The 23,539-nt window shown below is 48.1% G+C and overlaps 1 protein-coding gene across 3 annotated transcripts in view; it reads right to left on the reverse strand.

Annotated features, from left to right (window-relative positions):
* The window catches only part of HAUS8 (HAUS augmin like complex subunit 8), an 81,474-nt gene that overhangs the window by 44,083 nt on the left and 13,852 nt on the right, over positions 1-23,539 (reverse strand). For 2 of the 3 annotated variants that reach the window (XM_085637441.1, XM_085637443.1), the window contains exon 2: positions 10,719-10,792. In XM_085637441.1, coding sequence (XP_085493567.1) covers positions 10,719-10,792 — 74 coding nt within the window. The remainder of the gene's footprint in view (positions 1-10,718; positions 10,793-23,539) is intronic. The other variant, XM_085637442.1, reaches the window with a different exon arrangement.

A 23,539-nucleotide genomic window follows, 5' to 3' on the forward strand; every position in this document is an offset into this window, starting at 1 on the left:
CATGGGGCGCAGCACTTGGTGGGGTCTCCTCTGTGATACTTTAGTGTCGCAGATTTCTAAAGCGTTCCCTGTGGTTCAAATAATGGTATTAGCTAACCAATCAATCAATCACTGCATTTGTAAAGCGCGCCACATACCCGAGAGGGTCTCAAGGCGCTGGGGAAGGAGGGGGGGGGGGGGGGGGATGGTGCCACTGGTCGAAGAGCCAGGTCTTGAGGAGTCTTCTGAAGGCCAACAGGTCCTGGGTCTGTCGTAGGATTGTGGGGAGAGTGTTCCAGGTCTTGGCGGCGAGGTAGGAGAAGGATCTGCCGCCGGCGGTGGATTTTCAGATGCGGGGGACTGTGGCGAGGGCGAGGTTGGCTGAGCGGAGGCTTCGGGTGGGGGTGTGGAAGCTGAGTCGGTTGTTGAGGTAGGTGGGTCCGGTGTTGTGCAGTGCTTTGTGTGCATGGATCAGGAGCTTGAAGGTGATCCTTTTGTTGACGGGGAGCCAGTGCAGGCCTCTCAGGTGGAGTGTGATGTGGCTGCGGCGGGGGCCGAGGCGTTCTGGATGCGTTGGAGTCGTCTCAGGAGCTTGTTTGTAGTTCCTGAGTAAAGGGCTTTCCCGTAGTCGAGTCTGTTGGTGATGAGGGCCTGGGTAATGGTTTTTCTCGTGTCGAGGGGGATCCATTTGAAGATCCTGCGGAGCATACGGAGGGTGTTGAAGCAGGACGCGGAGATGGCGTTGACTTGCCTGGTCATGGAGAGAGTGGAGTCGAGGATGACCCCCAGGTTGTGTGCGTGGTCCGTGGGTTCCGGGGCTGTGCCTAGTGACGTGGGCCACCAAGAGTCGTCCCAGGCTGATGGGGTGGGTCCGAGAATGAGGACCTCCGTCTTGTATGAGTTCAGCTTCAGTCTGCTGTCCTTCATCCAGTCGGCTACGGCCTTCATTCCTCTGTGGAGGTTAGCTTTGGCGGTGTGGGGATCTTCGGTGAGGGATATGATCAGCTGGGTGTCGTCGGCATAGGAGATGATGTTGAGATTGTGTTGTCGTGCGACGTGGGCGAGGGGGGCCATGTAGATATTGAACAGCGTCGGGCTGAGGGAGGATCCCTGTGGGACGCCGCAGATCTCGGTGGTTTTGGAGCGGAAGGGTGGGAGGCGGACGCTCTGGGTTCTGCCGGAGAGGAAGGATGTGGTCCAGGCCAGGGCCTTCTCTTGGATACCGGCGTCATGGAGGCGTGCTGATAGGGTGCGGTGGCAGACCGTGTCAAAGGCTGCTGATAGGTCCAGGAGGATGAGGGCGGCTGTTTCTCCTTTGTCCATCAGGGTCCGGATGTTGTCAGTGGCGACGATGAGGGCGGTCTCGGTGCTGTGGTTGCTGCGAAAACCGGATTGGGAAGGGTCCAGGATATTGTTAACTTCGAGGTAGCGGGTCAGCTGTTTGTTGACAATCTTCTCGGTCACTTTTGCCGGGAAAGGGAGCAGGGAGATGAGCCAGAAGTTCTTGAGGTCCTTGGGGGCCGCCTTGGGCTTCTTCAGAAGGGCGTTGATCTCGGCGTGCTTCCAGCTTTCTGGGAAGGTTGCTGTCTCGAAGGAACAGTTGATTGTTTTCCAGAGGTGGGGCGCGATGGTTGCTCTGGCTTTGTTGAAGACGTGGTGAGGGCAGGGGTACGATGGGGATCCGTAGTGGATGGAGTTCATGGTTTTGATGGTGTCTTTGTCGCTGACGCTGGACCAGACGGTCAGGCGACTGGTGCGAGTGGTAGTCGTAGGGGTGGTGCACGCGGTGGTGGGTGCGGGGGGGTCGGAGTTGAAGCTGTCGTGGATGTCGGTGATCTTGCGGTGGAAGAAGGTGGCCAGGGAGTCGCACAGGTCTTGAGATGGCGGGATGTCGTTGGTGTTGGAGCTGGGGTTGGAGAGTTCTTTCACGATGCTGAAGAGCTCTTTGGTGTTGTGTGCGTTGTTGTCTAGGCGGTCCTTGAAGGCGGTCTTCTTGGCGGTCCTGATGAGTTGGTGGTGTCTGCGGGTGGCGCTCTTGAGGGCTGTGTGGTTGTCTGGTGATCGGTCGTGGAACCATTTCTTCTCCAGCTTCCGACAGGTGTGCTTGGAGATCCGGAGGTCCTCGGTGAACCAGGCGGCTTTCTTGTTGGTGTGGTTGGTTATAGAGGTCTTGAGAGGGGCGAGGGTGTTGGCGCAGTCGTTGATCCACTGTGTGAGGTTGGTCGCGGCGGTGTCTGGGTCGGTGGGTGGTCTCAGGGAGAGGGCGGTAGTCAGTTGGTCCTCGGTGACCTTGCCCCAGCAGCGGCGTGGTAGCTGTTGGGTGCGGTGGTGTGTGGTGGGTTTTCTGAAGGTGAAGCGGACGCATCTGTGGTCGGTCCAGTGTGGTTCGGTGGTGTGGTTGAAGGAGACGTGGGGGCTTGCGGAGAAGATGGGGTCGAGCGTGTGTCCAGCAGCGTGGGTAGGTGTCGTTACGAGCAGTTTGAGTCCGAGGTTGGCGAGGTTGTCGATCAGGGCGGTGGAGTTGGCGTTGTCGTTGTTCTCGAGGTGGAAGTTCAGGTCCCCGAGGAGGATGTAGTTCGTTGAAGCGAGGGCGTGGGTGCTGAGGAGGTCAGCGATGGTGTTACTGAACTGTGGGCGGGGTGCGGGAGGTCTGTAGATGAGAGATCCTCTGAGGGTGGTGTTGGGGTCGGTGTGGATCTGTAAGTGCATGTGCTCGGCGGTGGTGAGGGTGTCATCGGTTTTCGTTGAGATTTTGATGGAGTCTTTGTGGATGATGGCGATTCCTCCTCCCACTCCGTTGATGCGGTCTCTGCGGGAGATCTTGTAGGCCTGTGGGATGGCTATGGCGATGTCTGGTGCTGAGGTGGCGTTCAGCCAGGTCTCCGTCAGGAAGGCGATGTCGGGGGCGGTGGAGTCTAGGAGGTCCCAGAGTTCGATGGCGTGCTTGCGAGCGGAGCGGGTGTTGAGGAGGATGCAGCGGAGGTGGTTGGGTTCTCTGGCTGGTGGTGTGGAGGGTTGGATGCTGGTGAATCTGCAGTTCCGGCAGGTGAAAGGCCCCTGGGTGCGTTTCGGGGTGGCCTGGTAGCAGGGGTGGTCTCGTCTGGTGTTGAGTGCGTGGAGGGTGCTTGCGTCGTAGTGCAGTCTGGCGTTGCAGGGGGTGCGGGGTCCAGGGGTTCTGGTGCTGGGTGCGGTCCAGGCGCGGACGGGCGCAGACGGGCTTGCCTTAGGCGCGCCATCGGAGCGCCCACTGCGCGCGGCCGCTTCGCGGCCTCCATATGAGGGCAGAGGGAGGGAGGAGAAACTGGGAGGTGGGAGCGGGGCGGCCAATGGGAGTGAAGGGGGCGGGGCCGCAGGGGCTCAGCGGTAGGGGAAAACCCGGGGAAAAAAACGGCGGGAAAAGACGGCGGGAGAGGGACAACAGAGCCCAGGGGCACAGAAAGCAAAACACAGGGTTACAGAATAGAAAAGGGAGCGAGCAGTCAGGCGGCAAAAGCGGCATCGGAGGTTCAACCCACAGGGGGCTGCGTGGCAGATGGGGGGGAGCGACCTGCCTGCTAACTGCGAGGTAAACAAACTGGGTTACCGATCTAGTCTAAATTTCCCCAGAGCCTAGCTCAAAGTCTGCAATCAAGAGTGTGAGTTATTGTTATGGACGATTATCTTGATCAGTGTTGCAAGGCTTGCCTTCACTAGTCCTCTCCAGTTTCACTTTTATGGCTTAATCTCAGCAATGATCACGGTCTTGTGATTTACTGCACTACTCCCACTCATTAGACTCCAGCCTGAACATGGCAACAGTCCCTAGCCTGTCACACAAATGTTATCGCTGCAGCAACTTAAAAAAAAAGCATTAAAGATGCAATAGGTCTCGCCTTTGATTAAGTTAAAGCCATTTGCTTTGCTAATGGTATTGTATAGCAAAGCAAATGGCTTTAACGTAATAAAAGGCGAGACCTATTGCATTTTCAATGCTTGTTAGCTACTAGATGCTGGTTTTCGACTTTGACAGTGCACGGAGGCCTGCTAATTAAACCTCAGCGCCAGTGCTCCTTACCTAAAACAAGGTGTTGTCTAATTGTGCTGCAATTGGCTAAGAACTTTAGCACCCCTTTAAGTACCAAGTAAATGGTACCCCAGCTACCTAGGGCATGAGTAATGAAGAGGGTCCCAAAGTGCTGCAGCATATCTTATGCCACCCTAAGGGACCCACATGCAATTTTCACACAGACTGCCATTGCAGGCTGCGTGACATGGTGCAAACCCTGAGTGAAAACATGACATGGCACACGTGTGTGTAATGCCAAAGTAACTTAATCTAATCTATGCAAGTCACCCTACAGCAGGCCTTAGAGCCTCAAGGCAGGGTGCATTATATTTTGTGTGAGGACAAATCTGCATGAGCAGATATGCCCCTGTGATGTCTAGTTCTTTTTTTAGATATTGCTAGTGAACAGGGGAGCCATCTTAAGGTATGTACTGGGCACTGGCCAAAACAAGTTCCACAGCTACATAATGACTTCACTGAAACATATGTTGTTTGGTATTAAACACCTCGTGTCAATAAACCCACACTTATTCCAGTGATGGATTTATCAATACATGCACCCATAGTGTACCTTAGAACTACCCCCTGAAACATACCGGCCCTCTAGTGTGGTGGCTGACTAGTCCAGTCCAGCCTGCCACCAGACGAGTTTCTGACCTTCAGGGGCGATAGTCCACACTCTCAGGAGGTCAGGAACTATGCCTGCTCTGTAGGGAGGTGTTTAACACCTCCTCCAGGAAGGCTGATATTTTAGCATTTCAAGACAGGGAGATTCTAAGAGCCCACCGCCTATGGTATGCAAATCTGGCTTCCCTCAGAGGTGAGGGGTTGCCAACACCCCTGACCAGGGCCCATTTGGCGGCAGGACAGGCAGGAAAATGAATAGCCAAGAGGTGTGTCCACCCTCAGGCTAGTTTCACCCCAGAGGTGGGCTACCTGATGTGGATACAAAATGAAAAACTCTGCCATCTTGGCAATGGTAGAATTAGGAACTCTGGGACAGGGCAGAAAGTGGTAATAATGGGGCATGGTGACCCCAAGTGGCCCATTAGCTACTACCCTACACTCCCCTAACACCCCTAAATCTAGTATTTAGGGAAGCGCCTGGCACTAGGCAATCAGATTACTGCCAACCTAGGAAGAAGGACACCAAAAAGCTGCGAGAAGTAAGGACTGTGGAGAAGCAACTAACTTGGCACCAACCTTGCCGGCCTGTCTGCTGATCCCGATGAACTTGCGCCATAGTTATCTCATCCTGCTGCTGCTGTGCCTCCAAAAGCCTGGGAGGACGCCTGCCTTCAACACAGAACCAGGAACTCCCGTGGAGTAGCGGAGCTGCTTCCCTGCATCCTGCAGGCACTTCAAATGAACTGTGAAGACACCGGACTGCCGCAAATCAACAACGGAAAGCACCACTGCCAGTGTTGAACTGGGTTAACTGTGTCAGCGTGGTCCCCCAACCCTCCAGAAATAAAGCCCACCTTGGGTTTGCCCACAGTGGACTCACCAATGCTGCCTGCAGCCTCTGTTTTCAGGCCGCCACTACAGTGTCTCAAATGATGAAAACTAGACTTACCTTAAGTCCAGGAGACTGGTTCCGCAAATCGCCGTGAAGTGCCCAAATGGGGTACATGTCCCCCCCCCCTCTCCCCCCAAATAGGATAAATTGGGGTCGGAATTGGGGTCTTACTGCCTTTGTGTATGTAATAAAGGCTTGGCACTACCGTCTGATATGCCTAACTGCTCGCCTACACTACCACAAAAGAAAGCATTTGGGGAGTATTTGGTGCCTCTAATTCCTTTGGGGTTTACTTGGACTCAATACACAGTGCATTTTTTTTGGTCCACTATATAAAGTGCCAGCTTACTACACACGGTATGGGCAGAGAATGTCAAACACCGTGGTTTTTTTTGCAGTTTTATATAGCGCGAACTTGACCTGAATCCAATCAGGTATCAGAGCGCTTTACATAGCACCAGTTACGTTACATGAGGACACACATGATTTTTTTTTTATTTATTAAATATATTTTGTTAGGCACAGGGAGATTCAGTGATCTGCCCAGACTTACAGGATGTGTAGCGTCATTACAGAGACTCGAACCCAGGTTCCCAGGTGGAGCACCCTAGCCGTTAGGCCAACTTCCTTTCTACGGTTTGAGATACAAAATGTTCCGTTTTCTCTAGAGAGCAGATGGATGGGTAGGGTTTTAGGAACAGATTGCGCCCTCTAGCCAGAAAGATCACAACTCCCAACTAGAACCTCTACCCAGGAATTCAAAGACTGACAAGTAGACTCCCTCTCTAAAGCGGATCACCATGCTTACCTCAAATCACAACAAAATAAACAAGACTAATTAATTAATTTAAATATAGAGGGAGAACTGTCATAAGAAGAGAGGCTTGCTATTGTGCAACAAGTTACTCCGCTTTGAAAAATTAGGATTAAAACGTGGTTGAATGGGTTCTAAATGTAAATCTGTCACGAAATCTTTAAAGCACAGAGAAGAGAAAGCTGGTCTAGTTTAGAAGTCTTAAAGCAGCTTTGTTGCTTCAATATTTTTTAGTCCGTAATCCACAAAGAACATCGTAAACATTAGTCTTTGTGTTTTAAACCTAGTCAGAACTAGTAAACACATCACTGTCAATGTGCTGGAGGTTTACAATAAACTTACTCACCTGCACAGATGAAAGGAATACCCATCGCAGAAGGCACAGAGGGCTCTGTGGGAAGGCAGGTGGTGTAGAATAGCGTTGAATGACGAAGCACAACAAAGAAACCCATGTCACATAAGGCCGGCAAGGTAAACTTACAATCAGACTCCACTATGCCTGCCATATGGGCCACTTCCCTTCTCACTCACATAAGGAGGGACTTAGGCATTTGCTGCCCCCTTCTGGGCAGAAATTAGAAAGTCAATTTTCCAACAATAATCTTAAAAACACAAACTAGAAATATACGGGACCAGTATTGTTGGGGATAATATATCTCCCCTCCCCTGCCCCCCAAACACCTCACTGCCACTCCACCTCCAAGGAAAACGAGCGCGGACCCTAAGTAAGTAAGTGCAATTATAATTTTATTGCCAAAAAATAGTCTGCCATGACGCGTTTCTGCCGAACTAATAGCCATGATCACATAAAGCTTAGACTATACAACCGCCTTTTAAAGTGCTAGTACAACCAATTAAACAATGGACATAGAAGACATATTTCATGCATATTTTTCTTGCTGTGCTTAAATACCGGATTAACTGTTACATTTTCGATACTATAAATAACTGTAAAATAACTGTATAATACACAGACATTTCTAAACCAGATAAGACATTTGTCAGTTTCTACCATATAGATATTAATGATTTCAGTTTAGACCCATAACAGCTTAAATGCTAGTTTGATAAATCTCCTTTATAGTCCATAGTTAAAATAAGTTCATTATAAAAAGTGCCACTTCCAAAAGTGATGAAATAAATAGATTAAAACCAGGTACCTGTCCTTACCGTCACTAAAAATCAGAATTCAGAGCACAAAATTACCGACGCTCTGTGATATATAAGGCTTAAATGATGGACAAGATCTGTTTAATAACTCATTCCATTCCCTATGGGCCTTTATTTGTGACCCTATAATTATTACGCCCTACACATAACTTAAAATAAACTTACGATGTGCTACAGTACCGATTTCAAAATGCCAGTATAAGTATAAAGTGCTAAATGCTGGAGAATTTTGGGTCAGAGCTACACTCAAACGGGATGAGTACCCAATAATTGCCATTTGACAAGGATAATCATACATGTGCAAAATATAGCAAAAAAAGTGCAAGTACAAGGGGTTCATGGGAACTGGGAGTCATATATATATATATATATCAGTAAATATCTCTAATGTAACAAATCACAGCTGATTCCCAATGAGACACATAAAATGATGACAATAAGTCCTGGACCAACTGTTAAAATACATCAATATAGATAAAAATATGAATAAAACCCCAAAAAAGATATATATAGAAAATATTTATGAAAAAACTGCTTTGGACCAATTCATCGTATTTCTCAGATTGTAAACAGGAGAATATGATAAAAATATTGTGCTTTTTTAGTGGCTTGAAATTACTGATATTGAATATTCTAAATCAGGCCACTGCATCCTCATAAATGCATACACATAATTAATATCACCCATACAGTCATGTTCCAACTCCTTGGAACAAATTTATAGCAACAGATTTAAAAAAAACATTATATATAGATTTCATAAAGTATCTATTCATAAAAATGTGTGCAGGTCCTCAGTAGTATTGAGACCACCTGGCTGTTTCAAATCAAATTCCAAAATGAAACTTGTTTCCAGGCGTCTCAATTTGGCTTCCCGATCGCCACCTCTTTTTGATAATGGGATTGCCTCTACGCCATAATATTTTAGATGCCTAGGATTACTGTCATGACTTGCCTTAAAGTGCCAACCCACTGGATGGCTGGGGTCATTATTGGAGATTATATATATGTATATTCCGCAAGAGTTACACCAACAGAAGAGCCCTCAATCAGGTTTCTTGTTGCTACGAGATTTTAATGAAGGCTGCATCGATGAAAGTTGAAACACTCCACAGCATGCTCATGACAGCCTGACGCGTTTCGTGACTTTTCACTTCATCAAAGGCTGGAAAACTGGATTTGCGAACCTTGGGCAGTCCTACATTTAAATTGGATCTCCAGCCCCCAGTGGGCGTGGCCATCCGCATGGCCTGCTGGAATCTGTAGTTGCCATAATATAACTCCTGTGAGCTGGCACGCAGTCCTGTAATTTATTCAATATAAAATTCACAGTGGGTTGCTGGGCCATGTTAAACTTAAACTGCTGCACCTTGTTGCCTTCATTATCAAGCACCTGTCCCAAAACGCAAACGCCGCTTATGGCGTTGCGAGGGTCCGTTTGAACACGGCGATTGAGGAAAATCTGGGCTCTTCACATGCTGTTCTTCAGTTCTAAGCTGAATGCCTTCTGGAGCAAATTTTCTAAAGACAAAGCCTCATTTGCCAAATATCAATCTATCACTTCAAGACCCCCTTCTCATGTCTTTCTATCCTTGCAAATCCCTGGAGATTTCCAAATCAGATTGCTTGATCTACTTCAGGAATTGTAATCCAACAAATTAGCATATTTTGGAAAGATTCTGAACCTCTGCTACTTATGCCATTGTGGAACGCCATCTACCCAACTCCGGATTAAACCTAAATGAGCTGAAACCAATCCTTCACAAGAGCATCTAAGGAAGCTGTGGACCAAGAAAGTGACTTCATATCTAAATATTCTACTGACAACTTAGCAAAATGAATTCTGAATAAATGAAGTGTCTCCTTGTTCGTACTTGTTTACTGGATATGCCCACTGATTTTCAGGATTAAATTGAAATCCAATAAAAAAAAAGGATCTAACTCAAAAAAGAAAATAATGTGTCTAATAAGCATCTTCTCTTATTTAATACTTTTTGTTCTTGGAAAAACAAATGATATGCAAATAGGTCTCAGGATCCAGTACATGCATGGTGCTTTCAACATTTATAAATTTAGAGAATATCCTTGACAGAAAACCAGTGTTGCAGGTTAGTAACTTTTCCTTGTGCTTGAACATATGTGGGTGATACAGATGTTACCAGTATGCAAGGATGATATATTTGAGTGTCCCGATCAGGACAAAGAAGGATGGAATAAGCACTGAGTAAACCTGTACAGTCCGAGATAAATGGGGGAACTATAGTGACAAAGTTAGGTCCTTGGTATAATATACAGTTATTGAATGAATGATTCAACTCCTCAAGTCATGGAATTACAGTGAAGAGTTATATCTCAGAAGTTTTTAGACACCATCCCGCAGCAACATATAATAATTACTCCTAACAGGGTAGAGTAGTTTGATAGATCAAACATTTGATAGCTTCTCATTCAACCAAATTACTGGCAGTCCTAGGTTTAGCCATAATTTACATATAATAACTGGGCTCACACACAAGTTGAAATATCAGCTGTTGGTGATTCATAAAGCAAGATAGTTGATGAATTAGTGACAAAAATTAGAAGTGCAACATAAGTACCAACAGTAAGTGAACTACTGTTAAAGGAAAGTAACTATTTCTAAATTGCATAGAAAGCAAATATTTAATGACAATACTAATGTGCTCTGCTTTAGCAGCAGCACAGCTCGTCCATAGTTTTCAAGATAAATAGAACTATTTCAAATGACTGGGGAGTGAGTGATACAAGCAGCTAGTATGTGTCATATGGAAGCGTGGCAGACTGACATTTGTGGCAGACAGTTAACCAAATAAACTACAAGCACAAGCAGGCCTGATAGTTTGAATTGAGTGGTTAGTGGATCCATTTCAGCAAGCGAATAGTCATACCAGAAAATCTAAATGAGTTTTTTAGGTCTATCAAAGTTAATCAAGACAAAGAGATGAAAGCAGTTCCTGTGTGCCTGTGACGCCAAAAGCAGAAAATACTTAAGTAACCTTTGACTGGAAAAGACTGTAGGCCTCGAGGATATTCAACTGCAGTTGAACTCCAAGTTGTCATAAGAAAATAATAAAAAAATAAAACAGAAAAAAATCATACAAGCCCAGAAATACAATACAAAAAAATAAACGGTTTTACAATGGTCCCTTTATCAATGCCTCTGAAATTCTTACCTTTAGGCTTTTTCACCGTGATTTCATTACTACTCCCAGAGCTATTGGTGGACACATCCTCTGAGGGGGCACTCCTAACAGAAGAGAGAAGATGTTTTCAGTTTACATGTTTGTGTACTCGCAGCACTTGGCTTTTCTGACGGAACGTGCACACTATTTTAACATGTATCCTACGCCTCCTTTCCAGGACTTCTGTTTGAAAGGATTTGTAAAACACCAGACAGACAATCACAAGCAGTCCTCTCTTTGTTTCAACTGCCTTGAAACAAAAACAATGTTTTCCGCTTCCTTACCTTCATGTCCCTTTGGGTTCACTCAAATATGTTTGATAAACATAAACATTGGAAATGTTGCACATGTTGAGAATCCTGAAGTACTTTTGCAAGAGATGATCTTTTATGTAAGGCTTTTTAGGTGCACAGCAATTACATAGAATGACAGTATTTTTCCAAAAAAGACAAGTTAGTGAAAAGGTGTCACTAGGGTGGATCAAATTGGCTGTTAACACTTTTCATGAACCTGTCAAAAGGATTTTTTGTATTGATTTCTAAACAAAATACCATGGAACAGCATTTACAAAGTGATTAAGTACTGGAAAAAGTTGGAAATAACATTAGTATTTTCCTATATAAGTAAATAGATACGGTCAGTGTAAGGATACAGGTCGAAATTGTGTGCCCAATATGGGTATTAATAATCTCTATCGGTTGATTATGTTAAAACTTTTTGTATTGCATAGGGTCGGTTATCAAGACGTCGTTCTCGCTTTTCAGCCTTTAGTCAGAGATACAGCCAGTGCTACCCTATTTCGATTAAGTATGTAACCATAAAAACGAGAAAGAGCGTAAAGAGCAGAGAGAGGGTCTGAGTGGCAGGAGTGGGATGGAGTCCAGCAGGGTCTATAGCCTTCTCTCGGACTCTGTGTCCTTTGAGCTTTGGGAAAACAAATCTCTGCTAACCCAAGACTGCATCTGTAGTTTCACAGGGGTGACAGCAGACAGAAGGTTTGGATGTTTGCAGGAACAAGCCTAGTTCCTCTCATAAGCAGCAAGGGGATTCGAATTTATAAGGTTGTAGATGTTGTTGTCAGCACTATTTATAAAACAGATCCAGGCCCATCAAGTACGATGGGATATGTTAGAATGTTTTCATTCACATACAATTGTCTTGATTCCCACTGATAGAACGTCTAGTAAATGTAGGCCATTAGTGTTTATGAAAGGAGAGGTGTCAAGGGGCCATATAACAATTGTTAAAATTCAAAGTAATATCCATTACTAAATAGGTCCTTGATGGAACTTTCTAGTTCCGCCCAAAACTGTTTAATTTTTTTGCAGGAGAAAAACATATTTTATATCTCTCATAGACTCTTTGAAATTCCAGCATGTGTTGATCTTACTAGTCCAGCCGTAAATACTTCATCTGAGACCCAAAAGCAGCTGTATATATTCGCATTGAGGGATGTGTTTATCCTAATCTTGCGTTAAGAGCAAGCAAGGTCTGATATCCGGAGGCTTGGACAGCAAATCGCAAGATAATCCAGCATCCACAGCTCGCTTCCTTCCGCTGCCACACCACAGATCCCATCTACAGTGAACATGGTATGCTCAATACAAGCCACACTTACTAATGGGGCAAGGGGTTAACGACCGGCATTCCTCCCACCACCACCACCAGAGCCCCATCAGTGAGTAAGACACCATCTGTTGACCAGCGGCTTGATCAAGTAACAGGTGCCTGTGTGCTACCCAAGAACCATGTTACTCAAAGTAGTCATTCACAAAAAGGTAACTTGTAGCACAGCGTTAGCAGTGTTCCTTAATGTGTGCATTATATCACAGTTAAGCATTATTGAGTAAAACCTTCTTGGGACGGTATGGTGCTAGATCAAAAAAAAAAAAAAAAAAAAAAGCTAAAGCTAACATACAGAGTGAAAAAAACACACACAGACAACTAGGGATAGGCCAACCTTTTAGTCGACTGGTAATTTTCTCGGTAGGTTGGAGCCCTTGGAGGCCAGGTTTTAAAGGCTTGGACCACTCCTGGAGCCTCTGTCACTCTCTCTAGTTCCCTAAGGTTAATTGCAGTAGGCTTAGGGAGGCTTCAAGAGAAAGAAAGGGAGGGCGGGAGAGGGAAGGAATTAAAAAAGTGATAGGAGAGGGAGATTGGTTGGATGGAATATGAAATGGCATTAGGATACAAATGAAGCAGAGCTGGTTAGAGCATTTTTGTTTGCCAAGGCTGCTTATGGTTCCCCAGGCGATCCTACATGGAACGCTATAAATGTGTGACCCTGAGAAAACAAACTAAACCACTAAGAAATTCCAGGTGACAGCAGTGTTTTTTACTTCTTCAAGTAACTGCCTAAATCCTACACTTTCTTGTTTTGCCTTCTTAAAAACCAATGCAAAAAGAACAATTGATGGACAGAATGCTGAACAAAAGCAAAGGCTGTTCAGTGCTCAACAGTAGAGTATTAGGAAACTATCCCAACTGTGCAACACTTTGCAACTAATGATTGCCTATTCAGCATATGTACCCCAATTAGTAACCTTTGTTTTTGAAGCACTCAGAGTTATCACTTATGGCCTTGGCCATTGGAATTGTGTAATTCTGAGGCTGTGGTAGTTTCTGAATAATTATGGATTTGCCACATAACCCATCATCTCTTGCATATTCTGTAGATTTCAGCCAAAACAAGACTGTTTCTAACTCAAAGAAATAAAAAGTGACTAAAAACGTGGCCACGTGTTACCATGCTGAGAAAGGCTCTTCACAACAGTTGGCTGGTCATCTCTCCTTAGGCGCTGGAAGTAGGGGTGCTACTGCACCCACAGAAATAAACCTGCTGGAATTCAGAAGGTGAATGAGCAATAAAGATATATTTAATTGTGTGTGTGTGTGTGTGTGTATATATATATATATATATATATATAGTTGGAAAACGAAGCAGCATCTGTGAGGCCTGCACAAATAACATGACTACATTTGTCCTTCACTGGGAACCAAACACCCAATTGTAGCGCCTTACTCTCAGAGGGTAGCGTTGCAGAGCAGTCTGAGGCTTACTCAAGGGAGGTGGTGTGGGCTAGTAATCGCCATTTGCAGGTGCACAAAAATAACACTCAATAATGGATTGTCCAGTCTGTACTTTGCTTTATAAAAGTAAGAGTACATTTATTAAACACACACACTACTCAATACCATGCACCAATTTACAAATATACATAAGCTGTTGGAATTACTTTGTGACATTGCATAACATCTCCACCCCTCCAGCAGGGGGGGTGGGGTCTAGTACCACCACTCCCATGTATGCACATCAACTTGCCCCCAATGCAGTTAGTTGAACATAACCTGGAGCGAGGGCCCTGCCCACTGGCACCATCCCAGTGGCGATCCACCCCATTACCTCAACAAGCATTAAAAAGGAGTAAACCTGCCCCACCTTCTCCGCACTCGGGGCCCGGGGATGGGGTCCCGGGCCCCGAAAATTTTTGGGGGAGGGGGGGCACTTCCCCCCCACCTTCTCCGCACTTGGGGCCCGGGGCTAGACCCGAAGGTATCAGAGCGCTTTACATAAGGTCAACAATGTTACAACAAACAAAACAATTGCACGATACATCAAATATATGCGACACCTTAAAGGGAGAGAAGGAAAGACAAGTGGGGGGGAAAGGGGGTGAGGGGGAGTGAGAGGGGAAGCCATGGTCCAAGTGAATTACAGATGTCGTCTTGAGGTCAGGCATAGTCCTGGTAGGGGTTATGCAAGGAAATAGATCAGAAAGGGGGAAAAAAAGAAATTCACCAGGGATGGGTCAGGCATGCATCATGGGACCCTTTTCCGAACCATGAGAGTGCGATAGAACTTTGCAGGGAAGGAAGTGCCAGTCTCTCTTAGTTCTTAAAAAAAGATACAAGACCTCCCAGGCGCTTGGGAGTAGCGCCGTCTCTGTAAGCGCACTGGGACGCATCTCAAAAACGGAAAGCAGCGCGGTAGGAGCCGCCATATAGCCTCGCGCTGGGGAGGTGGGGGGGTGAGGGGTGCTAACCTCAATCCTTGGCAGCAAGTGTCTCCATGGTCCAGGAAAACTCTCCGGCATGACCGCTGCAGCCACCAGATGCCTTCCGCATGCAGTAACCGAACCACACAAGCGAAAGGAGGCTCACCACATGCCAGGATCGAACTGGGTGCAGGTCCGATGGTCAGGACTGCGCCTACGGTGCAATGGAACAAATTCCGTTGCGGTTTCCCACCAGGGAAGCGGGTTGGCAGGATCCCAGGATTTAGCTCCCGATGTCGCAGACCCAACTCGAAAACATTAAAACGCGTTTGTTCCATCCCAGGCGCCATCTTGACGCGAGATCGTACGGCGAGACTTTAGACAAAATTCCGGCCATGCAGGGTCTAGATGGTACGGCGGCCACAACGATAGACGCTCCCCAACTTTTGATGACAAGGGATGGCTCAATCAGCTGGTTTGGTGGAGTTTAAGCACCGCGCCAGGTTGTAGAGCGCGGGGCTTCTACGGAGCAAGATCTCCGAGCAGCCATGTTGGATTTGAAGTCTGATGGAAACATATTTTAAACGGGATCAAAAGAAATCAAGACACTTAACTTGGTGAAACACAAGTGATGAATATTCACTGAAACCCAATTTCCACACACATTCGTTTTCTGCACTATATATTTTTTACCAGTAAAACTGCATTGACTTTAAATGGAAAATGTGCTGTCCGTAAATGACAGTGCGCTACCTCACTAGTGCTCCAAAATGCACCATGAGCTGGGGTGGTTTATAAGCGCAGCTACTCATCCGCAAAGGTCTCAAGGCGCTGAAGAGGAGCTGGAGGCTGCTGACCCGTCTGGGCACTTGAAGAGCCGGGTCTTGCGGCCCTTCCTCAATTGGGTCACCGACAGGGGATTGCCTGAGGTGGAGAGGCAGGGAGTTACAGGTCTTGGCGGCGAAGTAGGAGAAGGCTCTTCCTCCGATTGTGGTCATGTGTATCCGTGGGACGGTGGCCAGGGCCAGTTGGGCAGAGCGAAGGTGCCTGGCGGGTATGTGGACTGAGAGGCGGTGGTTCAGATATGCTGGTCCTGCGTTGTGGAGGGCTTTCTAGGCATGTGTGAAGAGCTTAAAGGTGATTCTTCTGTTGACTGGGAGCCAGTGTAGTTCTACAAGGTGTTCAGTGATGTGGCTGCAGCAGGGGGTGTTGAGGACCAGCCTGGCTGCTGCATTTTGAACATTCTGTAGTTTCCTGAGGAGTTTCTGGGTGGTGCCAGCGTAGATTGCGTTGCTGTAGTCGATTCTGCTGGTGATGAGTGTGTGGGTGACCGTCTTTCTGGATTCTGTGGGGATCCATCGGAATTTCTTTCGAAGCAGGCGGAGCATGTGGAAGCAAGATGAGGATACAGCGTTGATCTGGTGGTTCATTGTGATACTATAAAAAGGAGAGTGGCCCCACTACTTTCTTTGAAAGGAGGACGTGGAACACCAAGCTTGTGTGCGATCAAGATTCACACTAGTTAATGGGTATGTTCCGGAGATGGTAGTCACCTCCTGGAATTATATCTATGTGAAGGGCTGATCAGTCCCCATCACCACGTCCTGGATTGTTGATTCGAACATTGAGATTTTAACTAAGGTTTTTATATAACAATTCAACCTATATCTGTTAGGAGACTATAGACCTCAGGAATCACATCCTGGAGCACAGGAATATAGAAACTCCAGATTATAATATCCTCCTTGAACACACTATGGACTTCTGAAAGGTTAAGTCTCCAGTATTAATGGGAGCTACCAGTTAAATATGAGTTTTATGTGCGGATGACCAGATCTGTGACAGTCAATAGGGTCATTTACCCTTATAGTAACAACCATAGAACGTTGGTGAATACTGCATTACTACGGGAAGGAATGAAGAATGTTGCATCCTGGATGAGCAGCAGCTGCCTGAATCTCAACTCGGAGAAGACAGAGGTCCTCCTCATCTGACCCTTCACCTCTGCATGGGATAACACCTGGTGGCCCTCCGCAGCCTCCCCACCCCCACGGACCATGCCCGAAACTTCAGCATCGAACTCGACTCCTCCCTCTCCATGACCAGACAGGTCAACGCCATCGCCTCTACGTGCTTCAACACCCTCTGCAACTTCCGAAAGACCTTCAAATGGATCCCCACCGAATCAAGAAAGACCGTCACCCACGCACTCATAACCAGCAGACTGGACTACGGAATCACCCTCTACGCCGGGATCAACAAGTCTCTGCTACTCATACTCCAGACCATACAGAACACCGCAGCCAGACATTCCTCGACATGAACACGTCTCCCAACACCTGCATAACCTCCACTGGCTCCCAGTCGAGAAGGGAGTAACATTCAAGATACTCACCCACGCCTACAAATGCCTCCATAACACCGGACCCCAATATCTCAACGACAGAACCTCCTTCCACGTACCCAAGAGGAACCTCCAAACTTGCCCTCGCCGCACCCACGCGTATGTGCAGAGCAAGAAAGGGTGGAAGAACCTTCTCCTACATTGCGGCCAAAACCTGGAACAAGCTCCTGATCGACATCAGACAAGCCCCCACCCTGCATATCTTCAGGAAGACCCTCAAGACCTGGCTCTTCGACTGACCGGAGATGCCCCCCCACTACCCCCCCTTGAGACCCTCACGGGTGAGTAGCGCGCTTAAAACTCCCTGACAGATTGAGAGATATTTATACTATCGTCCTGAAGAAGTTGGTCCTATATTGTTTCTCTACCGAAACGTGTCAACCCCCTTTATAGGTCTCGCTGGCTATCGCGTAAGCGATCGCTCAGCAAGACTCTAGTAAAGGGGCTCCCAAAAGTGCATTGCATGGCAAGCACGCGCACACTCACGTGCATCGTGCCGCCATGCAATCCGTTTGGCATCCTACTTCAAAGGGTCCGCTACCCTGCCTGGAATGCGCTCCCCCGCCAAGCGCGCGTGCCACGCTTCGCCGGGCTTGTTGACTCTTTTGACCAAGTAAATCTGTACTAGAAGTCCCCGATCCCGACATACGAAGATGCTACCATTTTTAAAAAAAATTACTTTCTACAGACTATACATCAAACTAATATGAACTAGTTCATTAAATTAACAATGGTATGCACACATCCAAATGTTGCTTTTAATGGAGTTTGGAGTTTTTCCATATGTCGTGTATGTAAAAGGTGAAGCACTCTGCTGCATCTGAGCATTGCTTGCTTTTTTTTGCTCCAAATGTATGTGCGGACAAAAGAACACACCAGTGCTGCAACGGAGGCCACTAGTCCCATATATTGGATCCTGTTTACTATAAAGCTGCTGCTCCTATAAATCCAGATAAGGATACCAACTTGACTTCTAGTATTCAGTTTTAATTTCTTACACATTTTAAACAGCAATTTTACATTTTCAAATTTGTTTGGGATATATTTTCAAAACAGTCAATGCCCATCTGTGTACGTGTATTTGTCCCCAGGTAAAGGATCCGCTACTCTGGCCTGTACCTAGCTAGGATGAGAAGGGCTGACTTGGTCGATTGGTCCCAAATCCGAGTGATATCCTGGCACGGAGGTGTGAATGTCCTCGACTTGATAAAGAGCTAAACTCTCCTCAGCTGGCAAAGAATTTGTTTGCATTATGCAATGTAGGAGAGTAGGGTCTGCAATCCTATGATCACCCAGATTTTTTGCTTTTGCTTCATTGGTTTACGACTTTCTCCGGCTGTGGGCCTTCCAATCAGACCCACAGCCTAGCTGTTCTCTCTCGAAATTAACACACATGTACGTTAGGTGCATCCACTAATTGGAACTGGGCCGCCTTGTCAGTCCCTGTCTCAGCATACCACAGGTATCCAGGGCATCGGTGTACCCAGGGCCTACCAGGGGCTGCAGCATGTGTTATGCCACCCCTGGAATGGCCGCCCAAATCTGACACAACTGGCTGCACGACAGCTGGGGCCACGTGGTGTAATCACCCGTTGCTGTAGGTGTAGTATTCCTACACCTAACCCTAAAATGGACACATGGATTCCTATCAGTCACTCCTATGGCAGGCCTTATCAATCCTGAAGGCAGAGTGCGGGGAGTCATGTGGGATGGTGCTCTGGCGCGAGCCGAGCCCGTCGACGGCTTGCGGAACCAAGTCCTAATAGCCGTTCCATGGTGACGCGGGCCAACTATTTGCTAACTTTGGCATCGCATCACCTACACATGTCGAATAAGGTGTCAGGCGAATTGGAATACGAACCCCTCGCTAGTTCTGGCGACGGGGTTAGCATTCCCCCCTTCTAGAGGGGCACGACATGGAAGTAACCCTGAACCCCGGTTAAAGTTGACTCAAGCCTCAGCATCACAAAATGGATGCTGCCACCAGACACAAGTCTGACCTCCTGCTGCTGGGGGACCTTCCAGCGAAGGGAGCTTGGACAAAGGGTTTCCTGTCGAGGGCGGTGTTAGCACCGTCCCAGACAGGGTTTGTGTATCCCAGGTAGGCAGGGCTGAAAGGAAGGTGATTGCCAGTGGCACCCCGGTGCTCACTGTGCATAGCCCGGCTCAAACCAGTTTCGGGGGCACACCAGCCCTGAGCTGGCGCGAAGCCGGACAAAGGATAGGGGTGTAACCACCCCCCTCCTGGCTCCACCCATAGGTAGAACCTAGTCACGGGCCAACCCCTTTTTCTTAGAATAAAGGTAGGAGCGAGTCCCCTTCCCAAATTGGATAATCAGATAATCGGATACCTCCGAATCACGAACCACTTTCCACGAAAGGAACTCTTGACTATTTCTGAAGACTCTCCCTGGTGGCTAAGGAGTAGCCACCCTGCACCAGCAGGCACCAACTAAGCGCTTGCGGTTTGCTGTAAGTCTCTCCTACGGATCAAGACTGCCCAGCTCGACGAGACCCGAGTTCCCTGCCATCTCTGACCTTTTACCTGCCTCATCAGCCCAGCTGAGAGTCGTAGGTGTGACGAGACCTGCGGGACCGGCTATCTTCAGGACCTGCACGACGCTTATCTAGCACGCCCACCGAGGGACCCTCGAGTGAGTGCACCTAGGGTTTGAGAAGCCCTAAACCCTGAGCAGCTCCAGCATCGAAGTCTGTCTCCCCAGCATCCCCGAGATCTGCGTGGGGGGCCCTTCCGCTCCTTGCTGTTCACCGCGTTGTCCGACCACTTGCCGACCGGCTTGTGGCCCTCTTCACGACGCTCCAAGATTATTTTGCATCCCCGGTCTGGTTGCTCCAGACTGGCTCTTGCTCCCCTTCAACAGAGGAGTACCCCGGACCCTCCTGGTCCACTCCCGACGCCATCTTGACTCCCCCGCTTGGGTGGCCACTGCCAAGATCCGCTGCCCCTTCCTGGGCCCAGCATCATCGACAGCAGACACCTTCGTGGGACAGCTCGCCCTCCATCCTGGTCGCCGCCGCGCCTCCTGGTCCGAGGAACGGCCGAGTCCGACGTCACCCACTCACCTGGTCGAGGTGACTTCAGCCGGTACCCTCCTGGTACCCACACGATCGCTGGCTAGCGGTTGAGAACTGAGTCCCCTCTGCTTTCAGGTTTTCCTTCACCACCAATCCAGGCTTGGATCGCCCTGAACATCGTCACTGGTCGCCTGCCAGCAACTTCTTCTTTCAGGCTCCTGAGACTACACGAGGACTCCCGACATCTTGACGAACTTCACGCAGCCGCAGCCTCCGGGCTAGGTAAATCGAGCATCTCGGTGCTCCATCGCAGGTTCGCTCTACAAGTGTCCAGTTCCTTTTTCGTTTAGTCCCACTGATCGGAACACTCCGGAATCAGTACCTCCAGACTCTAACCATTCGCATTTCACTGTTAGTGTAGGTGGTTTCTCGTGCCCCTCGGGCATTTGTGTAAATTGTGCAACTGAAGTATTTCCTAAGAGTTTTGTAGTGTGCTTAGCTCCCTGACTCATAAAGAGCCAGGGTAGTCTTGTTATAAATAAATATCCTTTTATTTTCATAACAACTTGTGTGGTGTCCTTTCACTTGGTGTTCAAGGGGTATATGTGATGGTAAACAGCTGGCTTAACACGCCCTCTAGAGTTTAGCCTAAGACTGCTCGTATCCACGCTACTAGGATAGCTGGTCTAAAAGGTTGACTTACAACCAATCATCAATAAGGGTCGTTTGGAATGATACACAGTGATCACTAGAATAGTGAGCACTACATATCAGGCCAACTTCTCACATTGGTGAGCAGCGGTTGGGATTTGAGCTTGCTGTTGTTTTACCACACACGTATCCTAAGAATATCGCAGTGAAAGATCACATAAGTACCCAGGTACATATAACTTAACTTAGAATACTCCGAGTTCTACTGAACCGGCTGTTGTAGTGTAACAGGGCTTAGCACACCCTGACTACAACTCCTAGCAAGGGATCAGTAGGTAAACCCATAGTGTAGGTAGGTGCAACACTTACACCTCACTAGACAAGCATGTCGGTCCACGGGGAGTCCTCGCAGACTCCCTTAGTGGTCAGTGACCCTCCACAGGTCGTGTCACGATATGCAACCCTTAGCTTCAAGGAGAGGCGACAACTATGTGCCTCCAGGAAGCTAAACCAGGGTTCTAACCCTACCATCGCAATTCTGATAGGTCTCTTAGAGGCGTACGATGCTAGGAGGTCCTCTAACATAGGTCCCCCCAGTGCAGATGGGAACATGCCTCCCTTAGAGGGAACCCTCGGTGACCCGGACCTCGACCTCTACACAGAGGAGGAGGACGAGAACGAGTTATCGGGAGACGAGGCAGACAAAGGTCCAGTGGTAGTCAGCAGGCTTACTAGGACCAACTTAAGCAGGCATGAGAATGGAACTGGGGGAGCCCCGGGCCCACGCTCAAGCAGGCTTAACCTTGGGAACGGACGAGCTAGGTCTCTCTCCAGAGGCTCTGGCAGATCGGTTCATACACATGTCTCTCAGGCATCCTCTCAGAGAGGAATGACGTCCCCTCAGAGAAGGGAGCATGAAGCGAAGATGAGGGAAGTCAATCTGAGGATCGAGCGGGAAGAACTTGCCCTCGCCAAAGAAAGACTTGCCCTGGCCCGAGAGCAGAAATTAAGTGGGTTAGATCCCACTGGTGGCAGCAGTCTCAATAGAGAGAAAGACAGGGGTATAGACACTAGACACCTGAGTAAAATAGTGCCCCCCTTTAAACAAGGGGACGACATCCACAAGTGGATAACTGCCTTGGAGAGGGCCTGCACTGTCCAGTGCGTCCCCCCAAGTCAGTGGGCAGCTATACTGTGGCTTTCCTTTGAAGGTAAAGGAAGGGACAAGCTCCTCACTACTAGAGCTGAGGATGCTAACAACTACCAAGTCCTGAAGAACACACTGATTGATGGGTTCGGCTTAACCACGGAACAGTACCGGGTGCTGTTCCGGGACACCCAGAAAATTCAGTCTCAGGATTGGACTGACTTTGTTGATTGTGCCACTAAGGCTTTGGAAGGCTGGTTGCTGGGTAGCAAGGTTACTGATTACACAGGATTGTACAATCTTATCATGCGAGAACAGATTTTAAACAACTGTCAGAACCAATTGTTGCATCAGCACCTTGTCGACTCGGATCTGACCTCTCCCCAAGAATTGGGAAAGAAGGCAGACAGATGGGTCAGAACAAGGGTCAAGCAGAACCAGAACCAGAACCAGGGTGGTCAGAAGAAAGCAGACCAAAAGGGTAACAAAAACGAACAAAATGACCAGAAGTCTTCGACAGGTCCCCAACAAACCAAAGAGGGTGGGGGTCAGGCTTCACAGAAGAAGAAGACTCAAGAAGGCCAGTCAAAAAGGTGGTGCCAATACTGTAAAAGTAAGACTCACTGGTTTAGTGAGTGCACCAAGAAAGGAGGGCAAACTCCTACCACTGCAGCCCCTAAGGCACCTGCGCCCCCTAGTACAGTCAGCAGTGGTAGTGCGCCTCCCAAGGCATTAGTTGGGTTAACCTTGGGAACCGAGGGGAGTGACGACTTAGTCGGCACGCTCACTCAGGCCGTCCTTGTCTGTACAGGGGATATGGATATGTCCCCTGATGCCAGTCCCAATACTTTGGGCAAATACAGACAGACCCCTTTGATCAATGGAAAAGTGGCTCAGGCCTACAGGGACACGTGTGCCAGTGTCACCATGGTGACGCCTAACTTCGTGGACCCTGGACAGATCATGCTAGGTACCAGTTACCTAGTGACCAATGCCAGCAACGTCACTACCAATCACAGTATGGCAGTTGTTGATTTCTCCTGGGGAGGGGTAAGTGGCCCGAAGAAGGTTGTGGTTAGTTCAGACCTCCCCGTAGAATGTCTGTTGGGCAATGATTTGGAAACGTCACAATGGTCAGAAGTGGAGCAGAGGACTCACATGGAGATGTTAGGCTTGCCAGCACATGTCCTTGCTGTGACCAGGTCACAGGCCAAAAGATGCCCCACTGAACAGGTGCTGGATCCTGGAAGAACGGACCAGACACCTTCCAAGAAAAGGAGCAGTAAGGGTAAGGCTTCGCCTTCCCCCTTGCCCCAGGTCGTGGATCAAGTCTCCGAGGAGGCTGACCTTAAAGAACTGAGGGAAACTGAGCCGCAAGAGCTTGAACCTGGTCAGGTTGAGTTTCTGGGCTCAGGGGGACCCTCCAGGGAAGACCTGGGGAAGGCACAGTTAGACTGCCCCTCACTTGAACCCCTCAGACAGCAGGCTGCTGCTGAGGCTGCAGGGAACGCCACAGGTACCCACAAAGTGTACTGGGACGATGGACTCCTGTACTCTGAGGCAAGAGACCCCAAACCTG

This window comes from Triturus cristatus, chromosome 12 (assembly GCF_964204655.1).
Source record: "Triturus cristatus chromosome 12, aTriCri1.1, whole genome shotgun sequence".
NCBI classification, from domain to species: domain Eukaryota; kingdom Metazoa; phylum Chordata; class Amphibia; order Caudata; family Salamandridae; genus Triturus; species Triturus cristatus.